This window comes from Odontesthes bonariensis, chromosome 15 (genome assembly GCF_027942865.1).
Source record: "Odontesthes bonariensis isolate fOdoBon6 chromosome 15, fOdoBon6.hap1, whole genome shotgun sequence".
Classification (NCBI taxonomy): domain Eukaryota; kingdom Metazoa; phylum Chordata; class Actinopteri; order Atheriniformes; family Atherinopsidae; genus Odontesthes; species Odontesthes bonariensis.
Window position 1 is genome coordinate 27,379,077 of NC_134520.1, and position 16,960 is coordinate 27,396,036.

Consider the following 16,960-nt stretch of genomic DNA (forward strand, 5'->3'; position numbering starts at 1 on the left):
GCACTGATGTGTCAAAGTCCAAGCACATCAGTTTAAGGTAAAAAAATTAATGTGTAAAAATACCTCAAATAACATGTTTTAGACATACAGTATGTCAAGTAAAAAGAAACGCAATAGAATGTTTTTAGAGATTATCAGTGAAATCATTTTCATAACGATTTTGTTTCATTGTAAAATTCCTCTCATTTTGTCAGTGTTTTGGCCTCATCTCTTCCCCATGTTTGCAATGGTTATCCTAAATTTTTAAAAAAAAAAGCTAGAAGAAGATAACCTACAAGACGAGGAGACAACTGTTGTATTGTGTTGGAAACTTACCATACGGCACCAGGAAAACATTGATCAGAGCTGTCAACATGACAGACCGAACCCTGTAAAGAATCATACAGACAGAGATAATAAGCAGCAATAAAAAGAGCAAATTATCAGCAATACAGAAAACAGACTCAAGTGGTGAAAGAAACTAATTGTTAAACGTTGCAGCAAATATACTGAAAAAGTATCAAACATCTTCAATAAGGTCCCTAATCATTTGGAGCATCTGATTGGTTGAGCTGCATACCTAACATCTCTGAAAACTCTCAGTGATCAGTGTGTAAAAATCTGTGCAATGTGGCACGAAACAATTAACTATTACCAAAGAATCTGAAATGATTACCTGGAAACAGTCATTTGTGGGAAAACAGTTACAGATGCCGGTATGTGTGCGTCTGTGTGTAATCCAGTACTAGTAGGAACTTGTCTAACTAGGAACTAGTGCTAAGTTTATGGAAGTTATAGCTATGTCATCAACTGCAGAGACAGTTGATGAACTCTTAGATAACTTTAACTTGAAAATCTCAAATGTCATGGATACTGTTGCACCTGTTAAAAATAAGATGATCTTGAGCAGAAAGCGAACACCATGGAGGAACACTATGATGGTAAAGGCCTTGAAAACAGAATGCAGGAAAGCAGAGCGTAAATGGAGAAAAACTAAACTTCAAATTCACCATGACCTCTACAAACAAAGTCTTTGTAATTTTAACCACGGGTTACTCCGGGCTAGACAGCAAAACTTATGTGAAATGATTAATAAGAACATCAACAACACTCGTGCTCTGTTTGCTATGGTTGATAAGTTACAACCCCCCAAAACAGATAGTTTCAGAACTTTGTTCCACAGAAAAATGCAATGAATTTGCTTGTTTTTTCAATGAAAAAATCTAATCTATAAGGCTAAATATTAACATTAATCAGCAAAATAATAAAATAACGCAATCCTTAAAACCACCTAGGAATCAATCAACTATGATGTCAGAATTCAATACAGTTGACCAAAAAACCATAGAAGAAACCGTTCAGCATCTTAAACCATCGACATCCTGTCTTGACAAAATGCCATCTGACTTCTTTAAAACTATTGTAAGCTCTGTCCAAACAGATTTGCAGCAAATAATAAACTGCTCACATCAGGCACGTTTCCTAAACCCTTAAAAGTAGCTGCCATCAAGCCACTCCTAAAAAAAGACAACATTGGATGCTTCCATTTTAACCAACTACAGACCCATCTCAAATCTTCCTTTTATAGCCAAGACTGTTGAGAAAGTGTTTTTTAATCAACTCAGTAACTTCTTGAACTCCTGTGGACTCCTGGACAAATTTCAGTCAGGCTTCCAACCACACTACAGTACAGAAACAGCTCTTATTAAAGTGTTAAATGACATAAGGTTGAACACTGACTCAGGCAAGGTGTCAGTTCTGGTCCTGTTGGATCTTAGTGCTGCATTTGACACTGTGGATCACGGTATTCTGCTGAATAGGTTGGAAACCTGGGCAGGACTCAGCGGGACAGTCCTAGAATGGTTCAGGTCCTACTTGGAGGAGCGGAGTTATTTTGTGACCAGTGTTTCCCACAGATGTGAAGGCAATGTGTGGTGGTGGGCCGGGGGGGGGGTATAAAAAATTCTTCAAAATAATTCCTTCGTTAATAATTGGTCACACAGAACTTTATTGTATTAACCCATAAGAACCCAGACCCATTTCTACTTAAATTAAAATTAAGGGGGTTATAACAGACTAAATAGACCACATAGAACCCATTTCAGAATTTTTTTCCAAAATACCACCCCCCACTGTCAGAGATCTGTAATGTGACATATATGTCACATTGGGAGTTAAGAACCTGGATAATTTCTCCATCAAGGAAAATTATGGGGGACGTAAGATGTGTGACACCTGTGTCACGGTGGGTGACACAGGTGCGGCTTATCTGCAGATTTTCACATCTTCATTGTAAACAAATTAATAACATAGCTAATTACACTGGTGGGACTGTTCAGCTGTTTCAGACTGATACCTCCGGTTCAGGCTGCTCCTCATCCTCAACACGTCTCTTTTTCAATCGCGGAAAATATTTTTCAATACTCATCTGGATTGAAGCAGCAAACATTCAGTGTAAGAGTTTAAAAAACCTACTTTATTTGATTCACAGCTGATAGTGTTTTGACCTCGACAAACCCAACTACATTTTTTTTTTTTTTTTACGGCAAACTTGCGACTAGTTAACTTTATAAAGAAGGCGTAATCGCTTGTTTGCAATGGGTCGGGTCGGGACGGGACAACATTGTATTAAAAATATAAAATATTTTTATAGGACTTTTTAATGTGCGATTTTATAAAGGTGCACGTGATACCAACCTTTCGTGAATTTCACCAGCAGTCTTCTTTCGGTTGAGCCAGAGCTATAGAGCTAATCTAAGCTAGTAAGCTTCCACGCTTCCAGGGAAGCACGGAGGGGAGGGGCTGTGTGTGTGAGTAGGCTATGCGAGAGAGACGCGAGGGACAGAGAGACGGAGGTAGAGCAGGGAAAGGAAATGCAGCTTAACAAATACGAGTATTTTTTAAATAGCGTTAAAAAAAAAATAATAATAACGAAACGCAATATGTGGCGGCCGATGTTTAATCTGTGGCGCACCGCCACGAATTAGTCTATGTGTGGGAAACACTGGTGACTATTGGAAGTAATCAATCTGATCGAGTGGCTATGACATGTGGAGTTCCTCAGGGTTCCATTCTTGGACCCCTTCTGTTCACTCCATACATGCTGCCTCTGGGTCAAATTCTGAAGAACTCTAAAGTCAACTACCACAGCTATGCAGATGACACACAGATATATCTTGCACTGTCTCCAGATGACTGCAGTCCTATAGAGTCATTGTGCGACTGCTTAGAGCAAGTCAAAAAGTGGATGAACCAAAATTTCCTTCAGTTAAATCAAGAAAAAACTGAGGTCATTGTGTTTTGCAAAAAAGAGAAGAGGTTTGCTGTCAGTAAACATCTTGAGTCACTGTCTCTAGAAACTAAAGACCAAGTCCGGAACCTTGGCGTGCTGATAGACTCAGACCTGACCTTCAACTATCATATCAAATCAGTCACCAAATCAGCCTTTTATCAACTTAAGAACATATCCAGAATTAAGGGTTTCATGTCCCAAACAGATCAGGAGAAGCTGATTCATGCTTTCATCTCCAACAGACTTGACTACTGTAACGGTCTTCTGACTGGACTCCCCCAAAAGAGTCTCAAACAGCTGCAGCTCATTCAGAACGCTGCAGCCCGAGTTTTAACCAGAACAAAGAGATCACATCACATCACCCCAGTTCTCAAGTCTTTAGATTGGCTCCCGGTCAGATACAGAATAGATTTTAAAGTTCTGCTACTCGTCTACAAATCACGGAATGGTTTAGGTCCAGAATACATGAATGACATGCTAGCTGAGTATAAACCCAGTAGAGCTCTGAGATCTGCTGACTCAGGTCAGATAGTGGAGCCCAGAGTTCAAACTAGACACGGTGAAGCAGCTTTTAGCTGTTATGCTGCACACAACTGGAACAAACTACCAGCAGAACTGAAATCAGCCCCAACTGTAAGCACTTTTAAATCCAGGTTAAAAACATTTCTCTTTCGGTGTGCTTATGGTTGAGTTTATATTTTTCTTTTTGCCCTCTTCTTTGATTGCTTTTAATTTTTATTCTATTTTTTTTCTTTAAATTGCTTATTTTTATGCTGCTTTATGCTGTTCTTTTAAATGCCTTGTCTTTATGTAAAGCACATTGAGTTGCCTGTGGTATGAAATAGTGTTGCACCGATACCGATACCAGTATCGGGCGGGGCCCTGATCGGCACTAAAATGGTGGTATCGATATTGGCGAGTACCAACAAATAGGGCACCGACACCATTTACCAATACTTGTATGACACTTGAACGTAGCCCTCTCTCTCCCGACACTCGCTACACTGTGTTGTGATCACTGTGCAGCTATCGCTATTGGCCTGCTCCAGACCAATGAGAGCAGGCCAATAGCCGCTCTTAACCAAGGCAGCAGAAAAACAAACCAGGAGAAGAAAATTTCGGCGGTGTGGAAGTATTTCATTATAGAAACGCCGGCGAGTACATTGGCTACATGCAAGATTTGCGACCTGAAAGTTTCGAGAGGTGGAGTTAAACCGGGCAGTTTCAATACCTCGAACCTCATGATCTAATAATAATAATAAAATTATGATAAAATAATAATAATAAAACGGTAGTATATAAGCTACATGGTGATGATTCTACACAGACTTCCCAGGCTTTAGCTGTAAGGGGGAAAAAAACATCCTTCCATTGCGTTTGAATGGCCCGTCCCAGAATGTCACTATCCGGCTGTTCAGCTGCTCCGCTCGTTAACACAAACAGCTGATCGCATGGCCGCAACTCAGTGCATTTAGGCATTTGGAAACTTTCCCAAACAATGGGAAGTAACCAGAGAAAGTAACCAGAGCAGGTTTCCTTTGATGGCAAAAATCGCTAGGAAGTATCTCTGCATATGCGCTACCAGCACGCCTTCGGAAAGAGTTTTCAGCACCGCGGGCAGTGTGGTCACGCCAGTCCACAGCTTATTAAAGCTAGACAAGGTCAATATGTTGTTTTTTTTGGCCAGAAACATTGACGTGTAAATATGTTGGAATAGGCTGCACCCGTGTCGGCCCTCTTAACCTTTTAAGTTATTACAGTTTAGCGAGTTTGTTTTATTGTTGTTTTATAGTGAAGTACATGACAAATTATTTTAAAGCTTTTGCAGTAAAAAAAAAAAAAAAAAAAAGGTAAATGCCATAGCCATTGTGTTTCGGTTTGATAAAAATAAATAAAAAAATAAAAGTGGGCGTGGCATCACGATGGTTACCATCCATCGTGATGGTGGGTCATAAATGCCGATGGACGATGATACCACAGAGGACAGCAGGATAATAACAATGAAGGCGACACTTCTAGCAGCTATGGACTCAAGTTTCCAGACCGTTGAGGAGGAGCCCTTGTACTCTGTTGCAACCATATTAGACCCACGTTACAAAGACAGGTATGTTTAATTGTGAGCTGTGTAGTGTAAAGTTTAAACATCTTGTGTTAGTGTGTAATTAAATGCAGGACTAAATAACAGCATATATGAGCTAACAGCTATATTATGCTATTCTTTTTACTTTGTTACTGCAGATACTTCACAAGTGCAGAGAGCAGCAAGCTTGGAAGAAGTGCACTGACCCAAGAGGTGGAGAAAAATGAGGAGTCATCACTGCAGACAACCACCACTGAGGCAGCAGACCCAGCCAGTAAGACCCCACGGATGACGGCAGAGCCCAACACAAGTAGCTGCTTTAAGGGGCTGTATTAGGAATTCCTGCAAGAGCATGATGCTGAACAAGGTGGGGCCAGCAGCACAGTTACACAGGTACAGATAGAGACATATCTGGCTGAGAAAACAATCCACCGCACAGAGAGACCATTCGAGTACTGGGGAAAGTATAAAGAACGGCTCCCCTCCCTGGCTACTACAGCTGCAAAGTTTCTCTCCGCTCCCTCCACCAGCGTAGATAGTGAAAGGCTTTTCAGCACAGCTTCTAACATACTTGATGAGAAGAGGAATAGGCTGTCAGGAGATCATGTCGAAACACTAATCTTCCTCAAGAAAAATCTGCCAATGTACCTGAGCTTGAACCCCAAAGACTTGAATCCTCAAGAGGACTGAGTAAACACTACTAGGTGTTATGTACTCCTTAATGCAGCTATCTTTCAAATATACATCATATGTATATTATTTCTTATTTTAATATAATTTTACGTTCCTACTGTTACACTAGTATTATACATGTTATAATAGTTTCATGAAAGTTGCACTATTTTGGCATTTGAGAGCCAAAACTCAGGGTTTAAAAGAGTTTATTCAATAATTAATATAATTTTAGTTTCTTACTGTTGCACTACTATACTGTTATAATTTCATGAATGTTGCACTATTTTGGCCTTTGAGAGCCAAAAGTTTATTCAACTGTTGTCACCCATACCAGGTAGGTTCTACTGGATTCACTTTGTATTAGTCTTTTTCCTGTTTCACAAAGGTACGCAGCACCCTGACAAAGCCATGATAGCAATGATTTTACATTTTACATCCAAGTAGTATGCAGCTCTTCATCTATATATATATATATTTTTTTATTTATTTTTTTTTTTCAAACAGAGTGGTATCGGTATGGTATCGGCCCATACTGTACAGCCAGGTATCGGTATCGGGGCCAAAAAATGGCATCGGTGCAACACTAGTATGAAATGCGCTATATAAATAAAGATGCCTTGTCTTGCCTTGCCTTGTCATACTGGAAGAACTGAACCGGCTTTTCAACTGATGTTAGAATTCATCATGAATAAACTATACTGTTGCATCACAAAACACAGTTTGGGATTGTTAAAGTTTTGTTAAAGTGAGATAGTGTAACGTACTTATGAGTAGTTAACAATTCACCTGCAGTAGGCAGCAGGCAGAGCACTATCCGTTTGGAAAAAACGGGCAGAATTTCTTATGGGGAGCCAAGCAATCAGCTACTGAGAGCCGGAACAAAAAAAAGAGCAAATTTTCACCATCTCAAACAACTCAAACCTTAAATATTTCATATCGGATCAATGCACCACTTCTACATCACACCGTATTTATATGTGTACATTTTTGCAGAAGTAAGGCCTTGAAGGGAGATATCCAACCAGTCTGATAGAACCTCTGTCGGGCTCAGTACGTCACACACCCCCTCATTAAAAAACCAGAACAATCCCTTTAAGAGCTTTTCGACATTCTAGTGCCAAGAAGTTCGTACCTAGATGGTCATATATGTAGTTATATTTAATAATGTTTTACTACTATAATAATTTACTTGAAATTTTTTTCGATAAAAATTTGTTGGTCCTGTAATCCAAGTTATTTTCATTATATTGCCGTAACTCTCCACATTCTCTGCGAAGTTTTCTGACTGCGAAGAAAAAACAAATCCACTTCTAGAGTTGTATGACAGTTAGATCTTTCTTTTTCTTTAGCTGTACCTTCTACCTTACAGAGGTTAAAAGACAAATAAAACCTTTAGCTGCGAGAAGAGGTGGCTGCCAACCACGCTCAGGGTAAACCCCCATTCAGTGAAATCAGTTCAACACTGGAAAGAAAGGATTAGTTTATACACTGCAGTACTTACATTGTGTTTGTCGTCGTGTGAGCTGGGCTTTGGCTGTGTTGAATCTCACTAAGAAGAGAGATCAGAATTAATGGTTTCACTTAAAGACTTCTCATGCCAAATAAAGGTGCACTCCAGTTTAACTTGGGAGTCTGACTTCAGAATCCATCATGGATGCTTTGCACATTAAAAAGTGGTGGCAGCTGTAGAAATAAACCATTTATTAGGACTTCTGTCATATTTTATACTTTTTAAATTAGTTACACATACAATAAAACCACTATCAGTGTACACATCACAACAGTTTTGTATGAACAAAATCCATTGTAATATAACTTGCATTCCAAACAATATCAAGGCTGGTCAATGAGCCAAATCCTACAGGTATTAGGATTTGCAATTGGAACTTGGGTGTGATGTCATTCAAAGCTCCCAGTTCCAACCTCCAGGGAAACTGACAGACAAAATTAAGCTTGTGCACAAGTTCAGTAAGGATGTTCTATTCCCTCACGTCTCCACTTATTCCTTGGTGTTTGGCCTTTTGTTGCTGCTATGCTCGTCGCTTCCATTTTTCTTCACTGCCAAACTCACCTGATTCTTAATTCTGCCATACATTCTCATGTCTACTCGTCTTGTTGTCTGCAACTTTTTGAGTCAATCAGTCTGATCCCACTTCTTTAAAACTCATTCCTATTCTGTCATTCTTCATCCAGTCTGACTTTCACATAATCCATCACCTTCCCATCTCTACCTCTTCCTCATGCCTAAGGTGTCTCATCAGAAATATCGACCACCTTCTATCTATTGTAATCCACCACCACCAGTTTCTAGACTCTGGGTCCATCCCTGTCTTGTGTTCATATCACAGCTCCACCCAAATGCCACCAAACACCACCCAAATATATCAGTCTAAATCCATCCATTTTCTATACCCACTTTATCCAATTAAGGGCCACAGGCCGTCCCAGCTTTCACTGGGTGGACGGGTCACCAATCCATCACAGGGCCACACAGAGACACACTCACTCCTAGGGACAATTTAGAGTCATCAATCAACCTAACAAGCATGTTTTTGGAGGGCGGGAAGAAGCTGGATTTCCCCCAAGAGAATGCTAGCCACACACCACCGTGCAGTCCTACATCAGTCTAAATGCAAAAAAAATTGTTTTGAATTCAACTCTTCCACACCAATTTTGTTTATTATTTTCAATTGATGTCTCATTATTGAAGCAGCATTGGAAACTAAAACAAACAAATACACCTCGGCACTTTAAGTTGGTGGTAAAGGTAGAGCCCAAACGACTGCAAATGCAACTGTTTGAGTGGTGGTATTCAAGACAACGAGGCACTAGTCAGACAGAGCCTATCTGACAGGCAGAGCCCTCGCTGCGGGGAGCCCCTCGGACTCCCCCCACACTGATAAAACACTGGAGTTGCTTTTCATTCAATAAGAAAGCCAACTCACTGAGCATGAAGGCCTAATAGGTGGGATAACTTCTATATTTTCAACAACAGTAGTGAAAAAGAAAATAAATACAGCGACAGCAGCTATAATTCATTGATGGCATCAACCAAAACAAGCTGTGCATTAAAGAAAAAAATAGCTAAAGGAACAAATAATCAGAACTGCATGTTGCATGCAACACGGTGCACCTTTGCACATAAATTAGCCAACATGTACTTGTACTTGTGGTACAACTTGTGTTTAGTTTTGTGTTTGTGACACATGGATGATGATCCCCTCGATTAAGGACAGACAGATGTTCCTAAATAATTCATTAACCAGAGGAGCGTCGCCTGCATAAAAACAGACTTCAGTGAAAAAAAGACAAATAATGGGCTTTAGCTCATGTTCCCAAGTAATGCTCATCCCTGTAATCACAGTCAGATGTGCAAAATAAAGCCTGCTGGCTGTGGCTCCATGGACACCTACCATTTGTATTCTGTTTAGCAGCCACTTATCACTAAATATCCAAACACAGATTATATTTTCAACCTGAACCAAAGCAGAAACAGGCTGACTGTACTGTGATTTATCAACTACAAACACACAAATACGAGGTTAAGATCAGTTTGTTCTTCCGCATAATCTTACTCCTGGAGTCTTTCTCAATGTCAGAAACCTCTTTTTAACTCCTGGTGAAAAAATAAAAAATAAAGAATGACCCAACGCATTTACATGTCTGTTTGCCTAATCAAGGATATGAGATTAACACGGTGGAAATGGAATAACAAATGCTAAGATATGCTCTCATTGCTGAATGTGGTACTTCAGCCTTCTTGTCGGTTATGTGAGTCAGAGATATACGGTGAACAGGGCTTGGCCGTGCTCATTCACACACCCACAGTGACAGTGAACCAGGTGCCAAAACAATGAAGTGTTGCTTAAAGCTAAGACTTTGAGAGAGGAAATCCCATCAATGCAAGAAAAAAATGACTTAGACCTTTAGACCTCTGGCCACATGTTTAATGTCTTATTAAGTGTATTTTCTGTTAACAGTGCATCTGATATTTTGTTTTTGTTTTATTTATTTATTTATTTATTTATTTTTACAAATTTTTCATTTTCACATGGAATTAAACATTTATTGCTCTTTGAAATGGTATACTTGCCTTATTATGCTGCATTGGTCTTATATTGTCAGTGCTGTTATTCATTGAGGCATTTTCTGGGAAAATCTGAGACTTTCAGAGACAACATAACCAGTTAAGATTGTTTATCAGATGTTACATTTATGGATTAACCTAAAATAAGCAAATGCTCTCGCACTGAGGCAGAAATGATTTTAACATTGGGAGATTTCAACACCTTTAGCATTTCACACCACTGCCTACACAAGTTTAATCTGATCAGGAGTCACAGTATAAACAGAGCTCCTCTGCCAAAACCATCTTGTGCTGTCGAACAACAGGGGTGCTTAGCTACAGATCCAAAGAATTGGAAAAACTGATTTCATTTCTTTAACTGATTTTATTTCTTTATCTACTTATCAATCAACCTAGAAATAAATTAAAGGCAAAGACAAATCATTAATAAGTCGTTTGCTTATTTCAAAGGAAGATTTAACCATGATGTGAGATCAGCAACCAACATGTGACAAATACACTATGGCAGTGAAAGTAAGAAAATAAAGAACTGAGATGAGTGGATGTCCTGGGATTATTACAACAAAAATGTGTTTAAAAAAGCTGCCTCTGCGGCTTTGAACCAATTCAGCGCCCAATTAATAGAAATAAAGCTATGATCTACAATAGTGTGACAGCATCCCATGTCAAATGCTCACCGATCCTCTTGAGCACACTGCACAGGTGAGCTGCAATTTTTAAGGTTCACTAGGAGCCTTAGTGAGCGTCACTGCACTTCTTCTTTGGAAGAAGATCAAGATAAGCGTCTAAAACTATTTTTCACATACTGGCCTCAATTGTCCTTACCAGCTATTCACACCAAGGTGACTCACACCCTGAAGCAACTCTGCCAGGTGCGTCGGGGCTTGTCAAACCTCAAACCATCCCATCGGCAAGTGCCACAACATATTTCTGCCAAGTCACTCATGGATTTATTTCATGCTGGAAAATCACAAGAAACCCTGCTGAGTTTGTAACGAAAACTGAAAAAAACAGAGAAAAGTTTTTGCTTAATAGGGACCAGAAAAGTTCAGAGATTAACCTTGTCATCTGGGAAAACTCTTAAAGGCTGGGGAAATGATGGGAATACTCAAATAAATAATAACGAGAAGAGAAGACATGCCAGAAGAAGACTGAGGGAAAAAAACGAACATTTCACAAATAGAGCAGACATTCGAGCTGTCAGTTTGACAGCAGCGGTGAGTAATTCCCGACGTGTATGAAAAAGAAAGTGAAGTGAAAGTACTAAGAAGCCGGATTGGACTCACGAAGTGATAAAGAGTGAAAAGTAAAAGCATTGAGTGGGTTCTTACAGCCTCTTGTAGATTTGACGGCTCTGTCACGACTCACAGTCGGGCTGAGGATCTCGCTGCGAGGAACGTTTTCAGTGTGTTGCTGCCTCTCCTTTGACGTAAAGAATCAGCTGAGCCTCCGGCATGAAGAAGCGGTAGTGAACAGTGTTGCTGCTGGTGGAGATGAGGAGGAGAGAGGACAGCCCAGCCTACAGAGGTTGTTGCAGTTGACGTCACTTCCGTATTTTCTAAGCGCGCGAACCTAAGTGGTGGTCTACAGGCTGATTTAAAGGACTTATGAAACGAATTTTAATTGTTGGAATTTCACAGTTTTTGCTGCTGATTCTAAAGGTTCCAAGCCTTGCGATTAAAATGAGATATTGTCTGGATAATAATTTATCTGGGAAGTCATGTTAAAACGGGCTCAAAAGGAGCCACATTTTGTCTTTTTGTGCAAATTCATTTTTTATGCGTGACGTCATAGGGTTGACACAGAAGTTCTGGTAGTCTAACTGTAATGGCGGCGTCTATGGCTAAGACATCAGAGCACGGTGGAAAATATTGTGTTGTTCGGCCAAATGGTGTTAGTTGCAAAAATAACCGCTTCACTGAAGACATCTCTCTGCACATGTTTCCCAAACTAAAAAATACTGGAACTGAGGCTGACAAGGAGAAGGCAAAGACAAGAGCACGGTGGATCGTATCACTGCCTGCTGCCGCCTGCCGATAGCTGCACCTGTTACGGTGTTTGCTGCTCTGAAGCAGGGGACTGCTCGGTCTGCACTTCGGTCTGCACACATATCCAGCTAGAATTTGGCGACGTTGTGAGTGGCTGGCCGTCTACCTCTGCTAGCTTTTTTTGTGTTTTGTCATGTTTTTATCGTTTTAACCACACAGCTCACAAAGGATAGAAGCACTTGTACCATACATCTAAGGACTAACTTTAACTAACTTTCAGTCTCTACTGATGGTTCAAGAGCGGCATCCGGACAGATATTGAGTCTGCTTCCAATGTGCTTGCAATTCTGCTCTGATTGACAAGGCATTGGAATCAAATTACTACTAATACTCAATCTACTAGGAATGAGTTACAGGGATGTTTGCCAACCTTCACGGCTCTAATAGGGTCTGTGTAACTAAGCAGCTCGTGCAGTTCTCTGAACGACAATGTACCCAACTGTTTGTTGTGGCCTGCTCACTTCATTCACCGTACCGTTTACCTCTTTCTAAAGATGCCAATTTTCTGGAATGCTGAACCCCATGCAGCGAGACAAAAGCATGCTTCATTAGGGGGGACAAAGTTGAGTTGCCCACATATACTATCGAGTACAGTTAGCTTCTTAGTATGTAAATGTTGAATTATTTGGTTTAATTATACATTGAAAAGGATACGATTTAATGAAAAATTAAATAGTTCTAGAAAGCACTCACATGGAGAAAAAATCATCAAAATTTGGCAAATTTCAAGCTTATTGTAATGCTACATACACAATCAAAAATACTCCTTTAGAATTCTTAAAGACACTCAGATTTGAGAGTTGTGATTTAGATGAAAATGAAAAAAAATGCACATTTTAAAACTTATCTAGCGGCAAACATTTCTTTTCTTTGACAGTTACTCTCAAGAAAATCGCCACACCCACTTGTCATGCCATTTATGAGCTGATTAATGAACCTTTGGAAACTGCTTCGTGATCCCCAGCCTCTCTTACTTGGGAAAACGTCAACTCCAGAACTGGCCCCTTCTGTTCATGGTTCCTGCCCAAAAAAGATTGCTGTTTTTGGATAAAACCGTGTTTAACTAATTAGAGTGGTGTGTAATTCAAACATATGATCCAACCGTCTGTTTTCCTTACAATTTTATTCTAACCTAGAAAAGCCCACTGTTTCTGTTTTTGGGGGCAGCGAGTCTCTCTCCAGAAGTGGATTCCTGGTCACACCACTACATCAACTCACTTTTTCCAAAGGAAAACAGTGCATTATTTGAATGGAATATATGTCTGGATCACCATTTTGTAAACACAGAATTTCACAGAGGTGAATGATTTTGTTGTGCTCAACATTACACCTGTAATTGGCACGTTGTTGAGGTCACATTCTAAGTAAATACAATGTGGCGAAACTCAGAATTCATTGGAAAACCTGATCAGTGTTACTGGAAAACGAATGTGAGTGTAATGACACAGTTTACTGAGGCAAGAATGAACAGGAGAGAGAGCTCACGTGAGCCAACTTCTAATTTATGTTTCTGCTCTGAATTCTTTCATTGAGTTCTTTCAAGGAAATCTTACAAGTATTTAAGATAATACCCACAAAAAATAATCTGTGTGTGTGTGTGCTTTCCAAATGAATTGTTTGAATAGAGTTTATAAGTGCATTTGGGATTCATGAAGCTTTACATTTTCAAATATTTGTTTTAAGGCCCGACCGATTATCGGCCCCACTGATATATCGGGCCGATATTTAGCATTTTGGGGATATCGGCATCGGCCATACTTTCCATGAATTTCCACCGATAAGTTTATATAATTTTCACAACCAATTTTGCAGCCGTTTCGTTCTGAACGCGTCTTCTGCTCTCGCCATTTTGAATTCATGAGCATTGCCCCACCCGTCACAGCATCTGATTTGTTTGGCACACGGAATACAACCAATCAACACGCAAGGCTGCGAATGGTTTCAAGGCAGCCGTGGCGCAAGTTGGGGGCGGGGTGGCTACTGAACGCTGTGAGCGGTTTCAAGGGGGCTGCGGTGCAAAGTGGGGCCACGGTGGTGGAAGCACGACTTGAAGCAGAGTGAACAAACTCCCTTCAAGGTAAGCATATACAAAGCCTCATTCCCTGCAATAAGTCACAAACACACCAACGTTGCAAAAGCACGGCACCACAACTTCTTTATTAGTGTATACAACTAGTGAAAATGGTCCATTTGATCTGTGTAACAACGCAAACCTTTAGCTCATGTAAGGATAACTAGAATGACAGCGAATACTCCTCACTGAAACGGTTGTCCATAAAGCAGTCTCAGCATAGTGTACAGTAATTTTTAAACCCCCACATGGAAACGTGAACGTGTCTGTAGTTCTACAAGAAAGGTGGACTGAAAGCCATGGTCAATGAAGACCAAATAAATCGTGTTTGTTCCTGAGACTAACCATTTGTTAGTGCAAGCCTGCTAGCTACTTGGTAGCCTGCCGGTGTGAGAGCCTATCTTGTTCCGTGACAACTGGTTACCCAGCACGTTAGAACCAACGGTGATTGGTCGTAATGTCCCTCTTAATTAACTTTAATAGAATTAAGTTTTGGCCAGTCGCTTCAGATCGCTTCAAACTTCTGTCAAAACAACCCAGAAAGTTTCTTTGCACGCCGCCATCATCTGTACCCAGCGAACGGGTCTTCAGTGAGATCTCTGCAATTTACACAAAGAACAGAAAAAGCCTCACTGGACAACACGCAGAGCAACTGTGCTTCCTCCACTACATTATCCTGCTAAATTGGTAATATTAGGCTTGAGAATTGGCATTAAAGCATCCTAATGTAAATGGTTCATTGTAAAGTTGTACAGGGATGTTTATGTTTATTTTACTGTTTAAAAATGCTATAAGAAGCTCCCTACACTTGATTTTTAGTTCTCAGTCAGTTCATTTTCTATTACTTCTTAATATAAAAATAGCATATATTCAAGCATTCTCATAGCAGGGAGTGATTTATTTTTTTATTGATAATTATGTATTTATATTATTATTTTATTTCCCGTTTTATTCTAAGTTATGTTTGGCTTTATTTTACAAATGCTGCTGGCAGCTCTCTGCACTTTTCATTTTTACAATTAAAAAGACTTAATGGATATGAAAGTTTGTGTCAGTGTGTGCTATTTTTAATTTATCGTGAATAATGTTTCTATTTATCGGTTGCACATATCGGTTATCGGCCTCCCATTTCCATAATTATCGGTATCGGCCCTGAAAAAACCATATCAGTCGGGCCCTAATTTGTTTACTGTACTTAAAAAGAAGTTACTGTAAAAATATTTCTGTTTTTCTATGATTTGGTTGTTCTTTTTCTTTATAACTGATCAAGGCAAAAAGGTTTCAAACTCACCAGGCTGCTTGTTTCCATCAACAAGGCTCTCCCTGGTGACATGTCACATTCTGTTGTTTGTTTCTGCTGAAGTTATGATAAGTGAATATCATTCTGAGAAATTAATGACTCACCTGTGTGTGGGTGTTGCGTCAATATAAGTCTGACTTCTTGAGTTTTGTTTGACCATTTTGAAAGGGTGCATTTTTAGGCTTTTTGTGAATATTGCAGAGATGAAAATAAGGTGTGACCAAAACAGCACCTGAGTTATAGAGCTACAAAGTCTGCGTGTGTTGAGATGAATATACCGGTTGCCAAAACGTTAACATCCTAAGTTACTTGTTAATTTTCATTTTTACATCAGTTAGTATTCCTATTAATAAACTTAACAAAGTCTATGCTGCATGACAGTATTTTTGTCAATCCCACACATTCAAACAATGGATGCATCAGAGACAATGGCCCTCATTTATCAAACTTGCGTAAGGTTGGCATTTATCAAATCCATCGTGAGCGCAGGACAGATGAAATCGCCACGACAGGTCTGAGGCCGTGTACGCACTTTTCCATTTTTACTTGCGGTGACTGCAATAGCATAAATAAACAGCAGCGTCACTAGTGCGTGCCTCATGAGTCGCAACAAATCCCTAGGTTAAAATTATAGACTTATCACTTCAAAGAAGGCCCATGTTTTATTTGACTTCAACATAAATATAAACATAAACGCAAATTAAATATATTAAACAAGTACAACTCCGTAATTGGAAGAGTGATGGCTCATTATTCAACCGCGCACCCTCACACCGAACAGGAGAGGCGCTTTAACACTGCGCATACGTGTACGCGTGCCACTGTGGAGAGGTGTATAGGGCTCCTAAAGGGCAGGTGGATCTGTCTCTCGGCTGCGGGGGGAACCCTTCTACAGTATATACGCCCGAAAAGGTATGCAATATTATTATTGCATGCAGGGTTCTCCATAACATTGCCCAAAAAAATGGAGTGCCATTTCCAGATGTACATCCAGAGGACCCCGTACCCAGAGATCCCTACCACCAGCCTGCACAGCCAAGAGCGCTCAGGAGGAGAGAGGAACTTATTCAGCGATTCTGACTTTTGGTAAGCATTCTGTTATTGAAGGAAAAAAGAAAGGAGAACAACGATTTCTTTCAGCATTTATTCTGTGACTTCAGTGTTTCATTTATTTCTTTCAATGTAATGTCGATAGATTGCATGGTGTGTGTTAAAGTGATACTCCGGAGTAGATTCAACCTGGGGTCATTTGAACTGTGATATCCAGCCAAGTAGCCCACCCGCAGTTTTTTCGATATTGGCTGAACATCAGCCGAGTTACAGAGTTATCCCGAATAGCTTCGTACAAGGGTTAATGGATCCTGTCCGTATCTCCAAAATTACCACACTAAAATCACATGCCATGACACCAAACTTCTACAGTAGTAC

At 40.0% G+C, this 16,960-nt stretch overlaps 1 protein-coding gene across 2 annotated transcripts in view; it reads right to left on the reverse strand.

Moving 5' to 3' along the window:
- The window catches only part of LOC142400692 (leptin receptor-like), a 71,779-nt gene that overhangs the window by 36,363 nt on the left and 18,456 nt on the right, over window positions 1-16,960 (reverse strand). The window contains exons 1-3 of one of the 2 annotated variants that reach the window (XM_075485796.1): window positions 11,445-11,592; window positions 7,528-7,575; window positions 316-368 (exon numbers count right to left, since the gene is read on the reverse strand). In XM_075485796.1, coding sequence (XP_075341911.1) covers window positions 316-368; window positions 7,528-7,529 — 55 coding nt within the window. In that variant the 5' untranslated portion in view covers window positions 7,530-7,575; window positions 11,445-11,592. Of the gene's footprint in view, window positions 1-315; window positions 369-7,527; window positions 7,576-11,444; window positions 11,593-16,960 lie in introns of those variants that run through there. The other variant, XM_075485797.1, reaches the window with a different exon arrangement.